This window comes from Cnephaeus nilssonii (assembly GCF_951640355.1).
Source record: "Cnephaeus nilssonii genome assembly, chromosome: 21".
NCBI lineage: Eukaryota > Metazoa > Chordata > Mammalia > Chiroptera > Vespertilionidae > Cnephaeus > Cnephaeus nilssonii.
The window spans coordinates 34,485,224-34,504,245 of NC_137092.1; the positions used below are offsets into that span (position 1 = coordinate 34,485,224).

Below are 19,022 nucleotides of genomic sequence, written 5' to 3' on the forward strand. Positions count from 1 at the left end.
TTGTCATCATTACTCTTTTATATTGGCCAAGTAATTTCTATCCCTTAGTCATCTCACAACGCCAAGTAGATAGGAAACAACACCACCACTCAGACCGCAGAGCAAAGCCTGGGTAGAAACACTGAAGAGGGTAGCACAGCCTATGGAGTAACCTATACTTTTTGGACATTTCAGATATAAAATGGGGAAGGAAAAAAGCCTCCTGGCCTGGTATCCTGGGGATCTGTCTTGTCTGCCTTTTTTTTTTTTTTTTTTTTTTTTTGGTTAATCCTCATCTGAGGATATTTTTCCCACTGATTTTTAGAGAGAGTAGAAGGGAGTGGGGGGCGGGGAGAGAAACACTGATGTGAGAGACATACATGGAGCTGTTACCTCCTGCCCACCCTCCTACCCCCACAACTAAGGGCAGGATTGAACCTGCAACCCAGGTACATGCCCTTTACTGGAATTGAACCTGCAACCCTTGGGTGTGGGGGCCAACGCTCTAACCACTGAGAAACACTGGCCTGGGCTGGTCTGCATTATACAAATCAAACACCCTCTCTCACAGGAATTAGAAAAGCAGCAGCAATAACAGTGGCAGCTATCGTTTTCTGAGCACTTAGCATATTCCTGGCTTGGTGCCAAGTGCTACACGCACATTTTCTCATTTCATCCCTGAAGCGGTCCTGTGAGCTAGACAACAATCCGATGAAGCCTGTAAACCTGCACAATAAATCAGGGAAGAGCCTGAGAAGGAATAAAATCCACATCAAGTGAAACTGGAGTTGCCACAGGAAGGAAGTAGTATAAAAGGAGAGGGATACAATTTTCCAATTTTCCATCAAAGCAACTGTCTGGGAGTCCAATGCCTTTTCTCAACTAAGCGGCCAGGAAGCTTGGGACTTGTGTTTGTTTAATTTCTACCACTTAGTACATGCTGTGTGTCAGGCGCTTTATGTACATCACTTCATTTAATCCTCACAACAACTCTGTGAAAGACATGTCCTTATTTTCACTTTTAAAGATGAGAAAAGTGAGCTGTAAAGAGATTAACTCTCACATCCAAGGTCACACAGCCAGTAAATGGCAGAATCAGGATTTAAACCCAAGTTGTCAGGCCATTAAGTCCACAATCTTAGTCACTAAGCAGCAGTGTCTCCTCTGCGTGGGACCAGAGCTGGACTTATTGGAAGGAAAGGTTAAGTTTAGTCAAGAGAGGCTTGAAAAGGGAAACTGGTTTCATTTATAAACTTGAGAAAGATCAGTGGCCTCACACGAAGACTAATTTGGTCCTCAGGGGGCATTTGGTACTGTCTGGAGACATTTTTTATTGTCACAACTTGAAGCTTGCTACTGGCATCAAGTAGGTAGAAGCCAGGGATGCTACTAAACACCCTATGTATAGGACAGCCCCCCACAACAAAGAATTACTGGTCCAAAATGCCTATGGTGCTGGCCCAAAATGCCCATGGGACAAATCCCAAGTTAGAGGGACTTTGTGAGTAAATTAATATCTTAGGATCAGCTGGTGATAGAGGAAGGAATAAAGAATATTGGGACACTTAAAAAATCAAAATACATTGGAGTATAAATAATGTCTCATTTTGGATGCAGAATGTTTTAAATCAGCTTCACCTTATTTTGAACCTGACATCATTTCCCATAAGTATAAGACCTTCTCTGTATATTCTCTACACAGGAGAAATGATATTTAATATTGAGAGCATTAAACACTTTTCTAAGTAATTCAAGTGGTCCACCAGGTTTCCAGATTGACTATGAAGTGAGAAAGAGGCATCTGGTCTCCGGGGTGATGAAGGGTAGATAGGAGGTTCTTTTTTCTCTTTTTTCACCTGAATGTGACCAAGGGATTCAAAAGCTTGAGTGAATAGTCAAAAGTGAATGATTTCTAAGAAAGTGTTATTCTATTTCATGAAGATGCATAATAATTAATTAGGAAACACTATCAATAAACACGAGAGACAATAAAGAGCTCAAAGGAATAGTGCCAACAAGACAACATGTGAAGGAATAAAAATTAACAACTTATATTTCTTCTTCCCCCTAAAGAACTTAAAGAACTCTCGCAAAATAAAAAAAAACCACACTATCTTATCTAAAAAACTATAAATTCCTAAGGGTAAGCACCACTCTTTTGTGTTTTCTTCTCTTCTCCAAAGTTGGGGAATATGTAGACAGTGGTAGTTTTATAATCAATGTTGTTGCCCAAATGATTTAATGACACTGAATCCCTCTTCTATTGAAAGTAAAGAGAAGTATCATTTCCTCCAACTCAAGGGAAAACTGAGGTATCCAAAGGCCACCTCAGTATAAGTGATGTCAAAATAACTGGAGAGGACTTGAAGAAATATATATATTTACTAGAGGCCAGGTGCACGAAATTCGTGCACGGGGGCGGGGGGGGGTGTGTGTCCCTCAGCCCAGCCTCCACCCTCTCCGATCTGGGACATCCCTCTCACAATCCAGGACTGCTGGCTCCCAACTGCTCACCTGCCTGCCTTCCTGATTGCCCCTAACCACTTTTGCCTGCCAGCCTGATCACCCCCTAACCACTGTCCTGTCAGCCTGATTGATGTCTAACTGCTCCCCTGCCAGCCTGTTTGCCCCCAACTTCCCTCCTCTACCGACCTGGTCACCCCTAACTGCCCTCCCCTGCAGGCTTGATTGCCCCCAACTGCCCTCCCTTGCAGACCTGGTCCCTCCCAAATGCCCTCCCCTGCTGGCCATCTTGTGGTGGCCATCTTGTGTCCACATGGGGGCAGGATCTTTGACCACATGGGGGCAGCTATCTTGATCTTGTGTGTTGGAGTGATGGTCAATCTGCATATTACTCTTTTATTAGATAGGATAGAGGCCTGGTGCATGGGTGGGGGCCAGCTGGTTTGCCCTGAAGGGTGTCCCGGATCAGGGTGGGGATTCCCTTGGGGCGTGGGGCAGCCTGGGTGAGGGGCCTGTGGTGGTTTGCAGGCCGGCCACGCCCCCTGGCAACCCAAGTGGAGGCCCTGGTATCTGGGATATATTTGTCTTCTACAATTTAAACTTTGTAGCCTGGAGCAAAGCCAAGCCTTCTGCTCGCTCTGTGGCTGCCACCATTTCTGTTTGGATTTGTTTACCTTCTATAATTGAAACTTTGTAGCCTTAAGCGGAGGCCTGGGCTGGCCAGGGCAGGTTGAAAGCTTGGCTTCCTCGGTCGCCGGGGGCAACCCTAGCCTGCTCTCTCCAGCTCTGTGGCTGCAGCCATTTTTCTTGGGATTTATCTTCTATAACTTTGTATTCTTGAGTGGAGTCCTGGGCCCGCCAGGGTGTGTGGAGAGCTTGGCTTCCTCTATTGCTGGGGAAACCCAAGCCTCCTTCCTGCTCTCTGTGGTGGCAGCCATCTTGGTTGGGGTTTATTTGCATATTTGCTCCTGATTGGCTGTTGGGCGTGGCTTGTGGGTGTAGCGGAGTTAGGGTCAATTTGCATATTAATCTTTTATTAGGTGGGATATGTAGTGAGGCAAATACAAACTAGGGAAAAATTTCAAGAAGTCTAAATCCTCAGTTCTGCAAAGAGAATTAACTTTACTTTGAAAAACATAATATTGAGTTTGTCTTTAGTTCTGCTCCCTCCCCAAGCCATACTAAAATAATAGAAAAGAGTTATTATTATTTTTAGTATAAATTAAGGCATATTTGTAAGAATAAAAGTGGAAGACAAAAAGCAGGAGACAAATAGTAACTGACCTATTGGACCCTAAACCAGAAATAGAGAGAGCCAAGAAGAAACCAGACTTCTATCACAAAAGCCAGCAAGAGGAATTGCTGGCAGCGAGATGAAGGTGGAGCTAATAACAAGAGAAACCATTAAAGGCCTGAGAACAGTTAGACTCCTAGGTCCCATCTCCTCCCGCCCTGTAGTGGAAGATGAGAGGTTTATATTCTCAGGAGTCAGCCTCAGCACCATGGACTCGGACCCCAGGCTCACTGAAGATAGGAGTACTGAACTTAAAAAGGAGTAGTGACTGAAAATTCTAAAAGGACTGCTGAGATGAACCAGGCCTCTTTACAACTTGGCCCCCAAACAGAATCTGACCATCCAAGATCAAAGACCTAGAAATACTGGTCTTCCCCCAAACACAGTCCAGTCAGATCATCCTACAGTAAAGGCCAGGTTGACACAGAACTTCAACCAGCTTTTCACTGCCTCATTTCAATATAAGCAGGCAGCCCTGGCCAGGTAGCTCAGTTGGTTAGAGTGTTGTCCCATATGCTAAGGTTGTGGGTTAGATCCCCGATCAGGGCACATACAAGAATCAACCAATGAATGCATACATAAATGGAACAACAAACTCTCTCTCTCTCTCTCTCTCTCTCTCTCTCTCTCTCTCTCTAAAATCAATAAGTAAAAAGTAAAATATAAGCAGGCAATTAAAAATTATCAGACATTTAATGAAAATATCTAATATGAAAGACCAAAACAACCAATGTAGAGGAAACAAAGCATACAGGAAAAAACACTTCAAAAACAAATCATCAATAATATCCCTAGAGAGATCAATGAGAAATGAAAAAACATTGCACCATGAAAGAAGAACAAGATGCAACAAAAAGGGAACAATAAAAGAGCTCTTAGCAATTAAGATTCAATTTAAGAATCTCTCTAGGGAGCCTGACTTCATGTCCCTCCTCTGTGCAGACATGTATTTTACTTTCTACTCTATTTTTTCTGACTCTTCTATTAAAACTAAGTGCCTTGAGTTCAGGGGCATCTCTTATATGTCTTTATATCCCTAGTGCCTAGTGTTGGAGACACAAGCAAGCAGAGTTGGGGAACTATCAGTTGACATTGTTTCAAGGGAGCAGGTGCTAAATACCAGTCCTGGCTCCTAGCAGACCAGCTGCTGCACCAAATCAAGGGAACTATAAGCAGGAGGAGGACTAGAATCATCAACCTCTGGTGACCAATACCCCCATGTCCCAACACCTCTTCTTTCTTTCTCAATTCTAGGGCTTCCTTGACTCTTCCCACTCAGCCTATCCATTGACTTTGGTGCCCCCACATACACTCCTTCCTGGGGAGAGCTTGCCTGGCCTTTCCAGATACAGCCTCTTAGTAAACTGAGGCAGAGAGTTTAAGAGTTCTTTGGGATGGGAAGCAGTGTGCTCCAACTTCAAAGGCATTCCTGGATCATCAGTCAGAAAATGGAAACCACTTATGTATGCCATGGCCTACAAACTAGCCAGCTTGTTCATTATGGGGGTGGGGAGGGGGGAGTGCATGCAGGAGAATGCTCACTGGGATTGCTCTCTGAGTAGCAGCTGTGGGAAGCAGTTCCTGGCACAGAAGCCAAGTCAGGGAAATCAAAGGCTCTTCAGGCAGGAAAGAGGAAGGTATAGAGGGGCAGCTGGCCACTTAGGGAGTCTGGGCCTCTCTACCAAAGGCATCTTTATTTGGGAACACCTGGGCCCTTCCTCTTGGATCATCAAGGTTCAAAAGTACTTAAATTATCAACCCTTGGGTAACAGTCTCCCAAAAAGAAGTACTTATGGCCATTAGAGGAAGATGCAAGGTAAGAAAAGCACTAAATAGGATGGGTTTCTTATAACCTTGATTTCCTTTATCCCATGCCCACAAGTGACTTCTGTTGCTTACAGATTCACTGAAACAAGAGATCCTTCCATGCCTTCCCGAAGAGCCGTGTTCCCTTCTTAACGAGAGAGAGAGAGAGAGAGAGAGAGAGAATAATCAACAAATAGCTTCCCAAATCCAGCATACAATGGTCCCAGGTTACTACTTGATGAGACCACTGCGCATTTAGGTGACCAATGGGCCTGGTTTACCCTGGACTTCCCAGGGTTCAGTCTCATGTCCCAGGAAGCCCTTCAGTCCTAGGCAAATAGGGATAGTTGCCACCCTAATGCCATGGTGCTTTATTCATATCAGTCCTATGCTTATCTCACCCTCAAGAAACAACTCATGATTCCATCCTCTGAACTTTCTAATTGCCTATAGAATCTGCAAACTCATCTGACCCTTCACTATAGCATTCAAGTACTTGGCATGTGAAGACCTGGGTCACAGAGCATCCCCCCAAGATCATATAGCTAGTGGTAGACTGGGTAGAATCTGGATTGTCTAATTCAGGAGGCTCTAGTCACTAGACCAGGGTGTTTCAATCTTGGTACTATTGGATATTTTAGGGCAGACAATGCTTTGTTGTGGGAGGCTGTCCTGTGCTTTATAGGATTTTAGTCACATCTAATCTCTAGCACCCCTCCATTCCAGAGTGACAGCCAAAAGTGTCTGCAGGTATTGTCAAATGTCCCCTTGGAGGGGGTCAAGTCACCCTCTTTGAGAATCACTGTACCAGAGAATCACTGCCATCTCTGGAACTTTCCAGTGTCCTCTCTTTTTTCTCTTCCTATTGCCTACTACAAAAAATATAAAATTTTATTTTGGCCCCGGACAGATTATGAGTGTATATCAATTCACCTGATGGCAGGGGATACCATGCTCAGCCAGTTCTGTTTGCGCACCAGTGGCAAGATCGTATGCTCTGCGTTGTCTGTGGCCATGCAGTGGCCAGTGCAGCCCTGGCCAGCGTGAAGTGCCCGAGACTGCAGTTCTCTGAGGCTGCCAGCTTGGCCACCTCAGACCAGAACAGCGAGGGTCAGGGTTTCCTTCCTCACTCCAATACAAAGTATACCCTGTGACTTACTATATTTTAAAAATCTTAGCATATTAGATCTAGAGCTCTGAGTGACACTAACAGATCCCCAGACACTGATCTTTCTCTGTTGCACCTCAAAGGTGGCACGCTGGATTTGCCTTAGCCTCGCGTTTGCTGGTGATCCAACCTACTTCTCCCCAGAAACAGTGAACTGCAGAGGCCCGAGATGTTTATAGGAAAAGAGAAGGATTCATATAATGATGACATGTGTCATTTCCTATCTTAGTGAATTCTTTGCAGGAGAGAGGAGTAATAATAGCTCTCCTTGGTGCCTAGAAGATGCTCTAAAAATAAAGAGCAGAAGTAAAGCATTATAAAGACAAGGGGGTTCAGGAAACTCATCCAGTCTGAAAATGGTCCAAGTCAACACACTTCTATTTCTAACAAGCCTTAACTTCACTTGAGAGAAATGAAAACCTTGGAGCTAAACCAAAGGGTACTCTCTATCTACTTGGCTTCAGAGCCAGAGAGTCAGAGCAGAAATTCCAAACACACTGAGCGTCACTGGAGGCAAGTCTGATGACTCCCCTGTTTACTTGCTTAAGCGTTGCCATGACAATATGGCCACACCTAGACTTTGGGATCAAGAACATGGAATTCTCGGATCCCAAATGCCTGTGATCCATGTCACCATGACTGTCTTCCTGTGAATATAGAAAAGAAAGAAAGGAAGAAAGAGAGAGAGAGAGAGAGAGAGAGAGAGAGAGAGAGAGAGAGAGAGAGAGAAATATAGCGATTAAGCAAGTAAACACAGGAAATCAATTTCACCTCCCAAACAGGATGGGGTAACCCTGGAGAATGACACAAAGGCCTGGCACAGCTCAGCTAGAGGAGAGGCCCTGGAAGGCCTTAGCTACACAATTGAAATATTCCCTGTACGGCATCAGGAATTTCTTTGGTGTGCATGTGTGTTTTAATTATAATTAATGAAACATGGCTGGGGAAAAACAACCACCACCACCACCTCCCAGTGCATGAAGAAACACGCATCAGCCACAGGCATCACGTGTCTGAAGCGCCAGTCACTTCAGGACAGATTGTGCTTTTTCCTCCAATCCCGAAGCCTGCCTCTTTACTGAGGTTTGGCCTTTATACAACCCCAGAGAGTCGAAGCAAAGCTCTCTCTGCCTGAACTGGCCTCTCATATTATGGGCATTTAGGACTATGCTTCCCTCTAGAGCACTACTCTAGTCTCAAACAGGTAGATCAATCCAAGAACTGATGCAAACCCTGAACCACAAATCCTTTCCAACACACACATATTACTAGTGCAAAGCAGGCTGTGTTGCTTTGCCTTTAGCTGTGGGGTCTCTGGTTTGCTGCAAATGGGGTCAGTTGTGCTGGTGATCTAAGCCTTGGCTGTTCTCTAGTGATTATCCCCCAAATGAAGCCAGAGTTGGCTGGCACAGCTGAGAAAAAGTGTTTTTGGCTCATTCAGGTTTGAAACTAAGAGTGTGAAAAAAGAGATGAGATGGGTGGAGGCACCCCCAATGGGGACCGTGCACTGTCTTCAACTTCAGCTCAGTTCTGTTGCTGATGCAACTATGGCCACAGCTGCCAAATGCTGCTCCCCTCTGCTTGTTAAAGAGCCAGGCAACCCGTCTGATTTACCGAGTAGAGCTCATTCAGGACCTTCATCAAATCATCTTGGAGCTGCTGGCCGACTTCTTTACTCTGCAAGAAAAGAGGAATGGAGGTCAATTGGGAAACAGAAGGAAGAAGGAGGGGCAACAAAGGCAAGAGCAGCATTGGCTCTACAAATAACGCAGACTCAATTAAGGCCCATTATTTAATCCAGTAAATCAGATAACCACTCCGATCAGACCCAATTATGGTCAGATTACTCAAAGAGTTTTAATAAAATGAAACGTGCCCCTTCTATAGCCTAGCAAAGGCAATCGAGTGATGGGAAAATGGGTTGTAGCCTTTGGTTTTTCAATTGGTCCCCAAAGAACAGGTCTGAAAGCCACATCCTACCTAGCAACTGTTGTTAAGTGGAACAAATTTTCTCGAAGACTTGTAGCCAAGCATTCCTGAGAATTGTGGAGGAAAGTAAGATGTAAAATAGGATGAGATGGGAAGAAGTATATAACCAAGGACTTCAAAGTACCTAACTAAACAGAATCCTTCAAAGAGGATCTCTTTATTTTATTTTGGAGTTAGACCTCTTACTTGCTCTATATCTTAAACTTCCAGGGCAGTGGTACCTCAATAAAGACTGATTGTGAGACTGGCTGAACTGTTACTTGATTCTGATAATATATGTTAAGGGGTTGCCAACTGGGTAATCCCAAGTAGTGGTGGCTCTCAGGTTCTTTGCTGCTGCCACCCAGAACTGGCATCTAACTACACAGAGAGAATAGTATAAATAGAGAAGAATGAGGAAGCAGAAAGGAAGAGCCACGCCTTCTATACTGAGTGTTTTATGCCAAGCCCAAGAGAGCAGGGGCTAAAACTGATTGGCATCATTGGGTCACTGAGAAGGGGAGCAATTGTTTTATCTTCTACCAGCTCCTTCTAGTTCTTTTCTATGAAAAATCAGATATCAACAATACCCTTCTACCAGAAGGAATAACACATCTTGGCACAGCTCAGCTCCCAGGCAAATAAAGAAAGAGGTCTTGCATGTCAGACATATAATCACTTAAGATTTTTGTCTTTTTTCAAGATGTATGACTTTAAGAATATTATTTTTGACTACAAAAGAAATATGTTTATTGTAATACATAAAATAGAAAAACCTCAAAAAAGAAAAAGTAACTCTTAATTTCTACCACTAAGAAATCATCACTTTAGACTTTGTTACTTATTTTTCTAATCTTCTATAATTTTTGTGAGATCGGGATTACATTATACACACTGTAATTTATAAACTTAAACATGTTGTGAACATTTCCTTACATATTATTATTATCCTATAACGTTACAATAGACCATATTGATGTAGCTCCTAATCTTGGGCATTTGCATTGTTTATAAATTTTTATGATAAAACATGCTGCATTAAATTACTTTGCACATAATCTATGCACACACCTTTCATTATTTTCTCCTGGAAGTAGCACTGCTGAGTCAAAGACTATTTACTTATTTATACCATTAAGTTGCCCTTGAAAAAAACTGTAGCAATTTAAAATACCACTAGAAACATAAGAATGCTATTTCACTTTTTTGTCTTGACCATTTGACATGGTATCCTGCTGTAATTTGTAGTCCTCTGATTCTAGTGAGCCTGAACTTAAAAAAAAAATGTTTATCTATCATTTTCATTTTTTTATACTTTGCCACCTTTCTATTATGGAGTTAATTATGGAATATAACACGAGTGACCTTAGTCGTGGGTTGACATGAATTTTTATACCTGGTAGTGTAGGGAAGGGTGGAAGGAGCCCTGACTTAGCAATCACAAGAGTCTCACATTCCCAGATCCTCTACCATCGAGAAGGGAACTGGATAACTCTGTTAATCTCTCTGGGCCCATGTTTTCATTTACATAAAATGAAAGTCTTTGGCTTAAAGATTCTTTTTTTTTTTTAATAATGTTTTTCAAGGTTTATCCATGCTTTAGCATATATCAGTACCTCATACTTCTTTTTTTAAATATATATATTTTATTGATTTTTTACAGAGAGGAAGAGAGAGGGATAGAGAGTTAGAAACATTGATGAGAGAGAATCATCGATCAGCTGCCTCTTGCACACCCCCTACTGGGGATGTGCCTGCAACCAAGGTACATGCCCTTGACCGGAATCGAACCTGGGACCTTTCAGTCCGCAGGCCGACGCTCTATCCACTGAGCCAAACCGGTTTGGGCTTAAAAATTCTTAAGGTCTTTTCCAACCTCTGCCATTGTATGGTTCTTTATGATCTTTTGTCTGACTTCTTGAGTCTATGTTAGATTCAAACACCACCCACTTCAGGGTATGGCTGCTTGGCTTCACTCCATAGAGTGGAAGATAATCAGAAAGTTCTCAGGGATCAAGATGCTCAATTAAATGGATGACTTCAAAGGTTATCTTGCCAGCCTCAAATTTACCATTCCCAATGCCTCTCACCCATGCCCTCAACCACTGGAAGACGCCACAAGAGAGAATGCCTTTCATCTAGGAGCTCACATACCAGCCTCTCCTTCCCATGTAAGGCCAGCTGAGCTCCACTGAAGAGCAGAGGTCCCAGGAGGTGAAGTGAGGAGAAATGACTCACCAACCAGCCCAGAGTCAGCAACAAGGCCAGGAAGTGACCATGATTATCACTTCCAAGTGCCCTGCCCTCCCACCTCCGGACCAACTCCCCCAGCCAGCCTCCTACCCTCCCTTACCACCTCCTAAATGGCAGAGGTTACAGGAGAAAGCTCCCAGTCCTCTACCTTATTTCTTTTTATTTAAATATATTTTAATTGATTTTTTACAGAGAGGAAGGGAGAAGGAGAGAGAGTTAGAAATATCGACGAGAAACATCAATCAGCTGCCTCCTGCACACCCTCTACTGGGGATGTGCACGCAACCAAGGTACATGCCCTTGACCGGAATCGAACCTGGGACCCTTGAGTCCGCAGGCTGACGCTCTATCCACTGAGCCAAACCGGTTAGGGCCCAGTCCTCTACCTTGTTCCTCACCCATCACTCAAATAACTTAGTGCCCAGAGAAGGAGGGCGGGGTGGGGAGAAAAAACATAACCAATAAAACAGCAATTAAGCCCAGGCAGATGTTTCCTTTCATGTACTACCCATTAGTTGGAAAAGGACCAACGCAACTATTATCCCTGTTTATTTGAACAGTCTGCTGAAGCTATGCGGACTTCAGGCTTCCCTCTGGCTGAGGGCTGGGCTGGGGACATACGTGTCGCTAGCCCAGTTCAAGTGTCAGATAAAGCCGCCAGCAAGCCCCCAGCAATCGGGAGCAATTTTGACCCATAGAGAGAGGCAGGAAATAGCCCGAGCCTCTCCTTTCACAGATGAAGAAGGCCACCCGTTCTCTGTGTCAGAAACCTTAACTGTGTGCCTTTGGTGGCAAGCGTGGCCCCAGCGTCCCCGCGAGGGCTTCCGGGCTGGCTGCTCTGGAGGGGTTGTCAGAGTTGGGGCGCTACAAGGGGACCCCACCCAAAAACAAGGGGGACATCTATTCCTGGGAACAACAAAACCTGATGAGGCCGAGTACATGACAATGAAGACTTTCCGTTCTCTATTGAAAAAGCAAGGGGTTTCTAGGCAGGGAAGAAAGAGAATTTACAGAGCAGTCTTTGTGTGCTATCACACAGCCCGCATCTCTTCTTCAAAGTTTCTTGGAAGAGAATGAGTCATCTAAACATTGCAGGAAACCAACTAGAAGTCAAGGGAAAAAATTACTTTGGGTGAAGTTTTTCTCTTAAATGTTTGCATAGTAATCTTTGCTTCAAAAAAAAAAAAAAAAAAAAGATGCCTAAATTTAGAAAAGAGATGTGACACAATGGACAGAGCTGGCCCTATGGGACAGGAAGTACAATGGTGTGCTCCGGCGGGGATCTTTTATTTTGAAACTCACCACAACCGTTTGGGCCGGAGCAAGTTTCAGGGCCCCCACTCTGCCTGCTTCTGGGTGGGGCTGATCGGAAGGCGGTGAGATTGCGACAGCTCCTGCCAGCTGGGCGCTTACAAAACGGGGAGGGAATCTCCTTTTCCAACAGATAACAGCATTGGACAACAGAACCGAAACACACGGCCTCATTTCCGCAAGGCCCACGTGCCACAGCCTCTCACTCACCAAAAGGAGCAGAAATGGAAGGAGGCATGAGGCTACGTGGTCTGGGCTGCCGGCACACGAGGCTGGTCACTCATCTTTGGGTCAATACATGTCCTGAGCTTGGCTGGGTTTGTCTATTAGCATTTCCCAAAGAACACTGATTATGAAAAGGTTTTAAAACCAGTCCTTATCAGGGAGATACTACAGAGCTGTGTCATTGGGCAGGCACGACATTACTCCCTATTTGTATGAAAGGAAAAAAAGAGGAAGGCATGTCTCGGCCATGTGGTGAGAGCTAATTTCAGCCGCCCCAAGGCTGAGCCTGTCAGCAGGTAGGAACAGTAGGGTCATTTACTTCTCTGTCGGTTAGCCTGTGCCAGCCGTTTCCCAAAAAAGAGTTTTCAAGGGCACAGATCTCCTTCCATCAGTGCTAGCACCCCCTCCCCAACCCAAAGATACTCTGAGACCAACTGTTTAAAAACACGGAAGAGTTTGAAATTGAATTTGTGTGTAGGGATTTCAGAGGAAAGGGACAGGAGCCCGACACGGACCTCTGGCAGCAGAAGCACCTCCAGATGCAGTGACTGCTTCAGGGGCACGCACTCACCTCTTCAAAGAGGCCTCGTTTCCGGAGCTGGAGATTTGCCTGCAATGCTTATGGTGGGGAGGACAAGGCTGAAAGGAGAGGCTGCTTGGCACCAGGGCCAGTGCTAGGTGATGGTGGGCACGGTGTCTGGCCTCTCCCCAGCTTATCAAAAGAGGTGCTGTGAGGATAGGTCAGAGCCCAGGAAGGATTCCAGGTTTCCCCTGGGCCACACCACCTGTGTATATGCAGAGGCCTCAATGCAGCCTTCACTCATGGATTAAGCTGCCACATGATGGCTCTCGGGAACCATGCTCCAGTCATGACCTTATACTCTGGGCTGCCCAAAGTAGCATAAAATACAAACCTACTGAATGGCAAATGTTTTATAGAGAGGTAAGCAGGGAGCTGCCACAAGAGGGATGCCTGAAGTGCTTTTACTCTCTGATAATAAAGTAGAGAAGGATTTCAAAAAATGCATTTTTAAAACTGTAATCCAGTATTTACAACAGTACTTATTATGTGCACTGCATTCTGATATTTCCTATTCTTTTCTCTTCTACTTTTTTGTTAGTCATAACTCAACAAGTTCACTTCACAATTCATTAGTGAGTCTTTATACACGTGTTTAAAAGAATTGGGTATACTATAATTGTGGAATTCATTTTAAAAAATGGGTTAAGGACTGGAGCCCACCAAAAAAGACAGGTGCTAAATAACATGCCCTCTCAAGACGGCTGACCAAACTTTTTGAAGCAGGTTCAATTCCTAGATCGTGGCAATGGGAAAATGCTGGATGTTCAGGAGAGCAATGAACAGTTTGTTGGCAAATATTTATAGGACATCTATTATGTGTCAAGCACTTGTGGTTTGGGAATGTAGCTGGATACAGAACAGACAGCTTAAAAGTCCACAATCTACTGAGAAAGGGGGGCTTTAATCTGATGTCTGAGCCTATCAGAACACAACTCTTCCAATCTCAGTCATTACTAGAAATGGAATTTCTTAAGTTAGTTTTCTAGTTCAAAAATCAATTTTTTTCTATCTTAGCCAAGAGGTTTCCACACTTGAACCTGACTCCAGATGTTGAATCTAGCTTGCCAGAAACAAAATGTGATTTAAAAATATCTAACTATTACATGGCAAATCTTTCTGAATTTGCCTTTTCAAGTTACTAATAGATATTTCAGGTTATAGTGATACTGCTTCAGTATAAAAACAGTCACATTCCATTTTTAATGAATGCCTTGAGCTTTTCAGCACCATAAAGGCTAATCTCACCTGTAGCTCCTTTACTCAGAAGTGAATGGGTGTAGTTAAACTCTCCCCGTGACAAGTCATATTTTAAAAGAAAATGTGAGAAACCTGATGCAGTCTGAAACCCAATGTTTGTCTCAGAATTTGCCTTCTGAAACACAATGGGTTTCACAATTAGAATTCTGTTTAATTATCTGAAGAGCTTGAAAGGGAGGGAGGGAGGAAGGAAAGAACCCCAAAGCTAATAACATGAAACCATCTAAAACCAATGAAAAAGAGATTATAACTGTTAAAGCATCTTTCTGTCTTCTACAGTGCCCAGCCCACTGCTGTGTACACAGTAGTCGTAAAATAGCCAGTTGTTGAATCAATTAGATCACATTTGAGTTTAGAACACTAAGCTTTCACATAACAAGAACAGAACAATATAGCCATGTTTCTTCATATACATTAGTAAGGCTTTTCCAGGATCACACAGCTATTCAGGACCCTGTCTAGGACCAACTGCACTATTAGAAGAGGGTAAAGCATGAAGGCTCTGGAATTGTATGACTTTGGGTCAGTTTTTTAACCACTAGAGGCCTGATGCACAAAATCTGTGCAAGAGTAGGCCTTTGCAGCCCCGGTGGCTGCCAGCTGCCTCGATCCCTCCCAGCCATAGCAGCTGCAGCCCTGGCTTTGTCCGGAAGGTTGTCCGGATGGTCATTCCGCTGTTTGGCCTGTTTGGCCGTCCAGTCTAATTAGCATATTACTCTTTTATTATTATAGATTCTATGCCCCAGCTTCCACATCTATAAAATAAGATAACATGAGATAATCCATATAAAGTGCTTAAAACAGAATCTAGCACCCAGTATGCTCAATAAATATTAGCTATTATTGTTAGAATCCAGCCCTTTTAATACCCACTTGAATGCTCTGTCCACCACACTGTGCTGCTTCCTTATGTTCCCTCAAAACCTGTTCATGATCATGATGTGGAATTGGGTAGGTCACCAGAAACTAATTGCCAGGCAGGACTGCAGCTAAATACCTCCAACGGAGGGACTTACAACCTTCAGGGAATAAGAATCTGTTTTCCCTTATGCCTGGTGCTGCAGAAGGTCCTCTGCTCTCCCCAAATCTATTCTCTGCCCCATCTTTAGTAAGAACCAAAGTAACAATCACTCTGTAAGAAAGATGCCGTTTTCCTGAGGGAAAATAAAACAAACAAAACCAGTAGGTGTTTAGCAGAAAGGAGGAAACTGGCTAGGTGGGAGGAGGTACAGAAGGAAAATAAGGAGGCTAGAATTACTTTCTATCCCTCCAAGTGGATTAAACAGAAAAGATCCTTCTCAGCTGCACAACTGGACCTTGGTTCAATTGAGTTTGTATTTTAAATGTCCAGAGGTAAGAGCTCCCTGTAGCCCACGTCAGTGAAGACAAGGACTGCCCATTACCAAGTTCTGGTTTAATGAAAACAGGCGTTTTCTCCTCTAAGACACTTGTTTCTGAAAGCCATTTCTTTAAAGTCTTTCCAGAAGTTCTGGAATGTATGAGTAGTCATACTTGATGTAACAATGCTAGTGGCCCTGGGAGAAAATCCATTCTTTGGCATGACAGCGAGTCCCGTGGATTCATCTCCTACCTTCCATGGATTCTCACTATGCTCTGTTAGAACTGACCAGAGCCTCTTGTTAAGGAAACACATAATCCGAACAAGACTGAGACCCACTGGGCTGGGGCAGGGGTGGGGACAGGAAGCGGCTGAAGGTCCTCTGCTCTCCCCAAACCTCAGATGGTTCAGTCTGAAGCACAATCCTATAACAATCTGAATGTTCCTCCACAGTTATTTCAATCTCTTGGAATGGCCATTTCTAATATTAAGAAAATAAGCTGAAAACAACACCCTTAAAAGGAAAGCGACAATCAAGTCTGAGGCTTCGTATCTTAAATCACCACTGTGATCCTTTTCTTGGCAAATTTCCATCTTTAACTCTTTTTGTATAATGATTTCAGTGGGAGTGTACTAATGTCTTCAGGTCCTGATCTCCAGGGCTAAAACATTTCCTGAGGTTACATGGAAGATGAGTAATCACGCCACCTCCCCGGCAGGACACTACAGACATAGAAATCATGTCTAGGTGACCGTGGAACCCTCGGGTAGACTGGGACACAGGAGACAAAAGACACAAAGGCAAACAGGCAACACGAGAACACAAATCTCTCAGCAACTGTAAAATGAACTCTGGGAGAAAAATAATCAATGGCTTGAAACTGGGCAGGAGGAGGGGGGGGGGGGGGGGGAGAGTCAGATAAGGTTCTTGCAAGCATATGCCTTTCTACAATAAGACATTCCAGGAGTGGGGGATGAGCAGAATGCCCGTGCGGCTCCCAGATGGCTGGCAGGAGAATGGAAGAATAGGAGTTAAAAGTGCTCATCTGAAAGCTGGCAGCATGAACAGAGAGAGGAGGGTGGCCTGGGAGAAAGTTAAACAGTCAGCAGCACCAGTGCCGGAAATGCCGAGGGCACTGGGCAAAGTGCTGATTAAATACTTTAAGAAAGAGGAACCCAGCAGCAAAGTCAATTCATTGAGGGATCTGTGTAGTTTTAGTACCGGTACGTTCGGAGTTGCCTAAGAATCCCCTTGTCAAGGGAGAAAAAGAGGTTCCAGAAGGTTCAATGATGGAGAGAGTATGTTCTTGACACTCCAGGGGCCAGAGTTGGACCTAAGAGGAGCATGAAGCCAATTCTGGGAAACTGAGGAGAGTGCTTTACTGGCAGAGAATTAGGATGCATTTCTTTGGGGCTGGGGTGCAGATCTGAGTTGGGAGAGCTTTCTTCCCAGTGAGTGGTCTGCAGCCTTGTGTCCTTGCTCACACTATGTCCACCTGCGCAGTCACTCCTATCAGTCATGGTCATACAGTTAAAATCTCTATCCTGGAGGAGTGCACCTCCCCTCTTGCTAGTACTTCATCCCCAATGAAAGATCATTGAATTCTGAGAAGGAAAATGTTCAGTTTGTAACTGGTGATTTCCCATCTCCAGCTCTGATTTCTCACCCAAGAGCTTCAATTTTCCCCTTCAGTTCAGGCTTTATAAATGTTTCAGGTGCACTTGAAAAAAAAAAGCGCATTTGGCTGCAGTTGTTAGGCACAGTGCCCATATATGTTACTTAGGCAAACGGATTTTCTTTTTTTGTCCACTTGTTTAATCATCCACTAAAGCAGGAGTATTAAATCTCCCAGTGGGGTTGATGGTTGTTTATTTCTCCTTTTAATTCTGCCCATTTTTAATTTATATACTTTAGAATTTTATTGTTAAGTATATACTTCTTTCTGATAACTTGAATCTTTACTTATTATGAAATGTTTCTCTTTATCTCTAATAATACTTTTGGCATTAAAATCTACTTGGTCTGAATTTATCAGAGCTCTCTTTTTTTCCATCGTTTTGCTCTAAACTTTTCTATATCCTTATATTTAAAGGTGTGTCTTCTCTTACAAGCAACATATATGTGTACTTCACTTTTGTTTATTTAAAATCTGTCGGACAATCTGTTTTTTAATTTTATATGACTCAATTTACACTTGTCATTACTGATAAAATGAAGCTTAAATCCATCCACTGGCTATATGCTACTTGTTCTACCTGTCTCCACAGTCCCTTTCCCTCTCATTTTTTACCTTCTTTTTTTTCTTCCATTTTAAAAAGTTCAGTGAGCCCTGGCCAGGAGGCTCAGTTGGTTGGAGCATCGATCCGGCACACCAAAAGGTTGAGGGTTCAATTCCTAGTCAGGGCACATACCTAGGTAGGTTGCAGTTTCTCTCTCACATCGATGTCTCCCTCTGTTGCCGCCTCCACGCCCCCCCCCCACCCCCCGCCAGTCAATCAGTAATAACATACCCTTAAGTGAGGATTAAAAGAAAAAGTTCAGCCCTAGCTGGTTTGGCTCAGTGGATAGAGCATTTGTCTGCGGACTGAAGGGTCCCGGGTTCGATTCCAGTCAAGGGCACATGCCCGGGTAGGGGGCGTGCAAGGCTCGATCCCCAGTAGGGGGCGTGCAGGGGGTAGCCAATCAGTGATTCTGTCTCATCATTGATGCTTTCCTCTCTCTCTCTTACTCTCTAAAATCAATAAAAAATATATATATTTAAAAGTTCAGTGAAAGCCATTCTTTTTTAGTATATTTTATATGTATTGATAAATACAGAGTCTACAACCACCACCATAATTAAGACACAGAACACTTGCATCGTTCATCAAAATAATCTCTCACGCTGCCCCTTTCCTCTGTAAGTCTAACTCTGCTCCACCCTGCACTGCTGGAAGCCACGGCAGTGTTCCATGTCCCTATAGTTTTCCCTGTACCAGAATCTTTCTTACCTTCTTCTGGACTCTTTTTATTAATCAAGTTTTCCCCTCTCTTAGACTGGTAGAGATATTATTTCTCTAGTGGTAACCTTAAATTACAACATATAGCTTGGACTTGCCAAAGTCTAATATAAATTAATACAATACTGGGCAATACTTTTAGACCTATTTCCCCACCCCGACCCAGACATGGATTCTATTGTTACCATTTACATTAATTTTACACACAAGAGTGGGCAAAAGTACATTTACAGTTGTGAGAACGTGAAACAGAGAGTTTATCCTTGTATTATTATTTATTAATCTGTATTTTTCCATATGAACCATTGTAAACCTGCTTTTGCCCACCCCTGTATGCTTAAAACCCCACTTTAGATTTTTTCCCCCCATCCCACAG

The 19,022-nt window shown here is 43.7% G+C and overlaps 1 protein-coding gene across 7 annotated transcripts in view; it reads right to left on the reverse strand.

Annotated features, from left to right (window-relative positions):
- The window catches only part of SRGAP2 (SLIT-ROBO Rho GTPase activating protein 2), a 250,759-nt gene that overhangs the window by 63,901 nt on the left and 167,836 nt on the right, over positions 1-19,022 (reverse strand). For all 7 annotated transcript variants that reach the window (XM_079760402.1, XM_079760399.1, XM_079760401.1 and 4 more), the window contains exon 5: positions 8,325-8,387. In XM_079760402.1, coding sequence (XP_079616528.1) covers positions 8,325-8,387 — 63 coding nt within the window. The remainder of the gene's footprint in view (positions 1-8,324; positions 8,388-19,022) is intronic.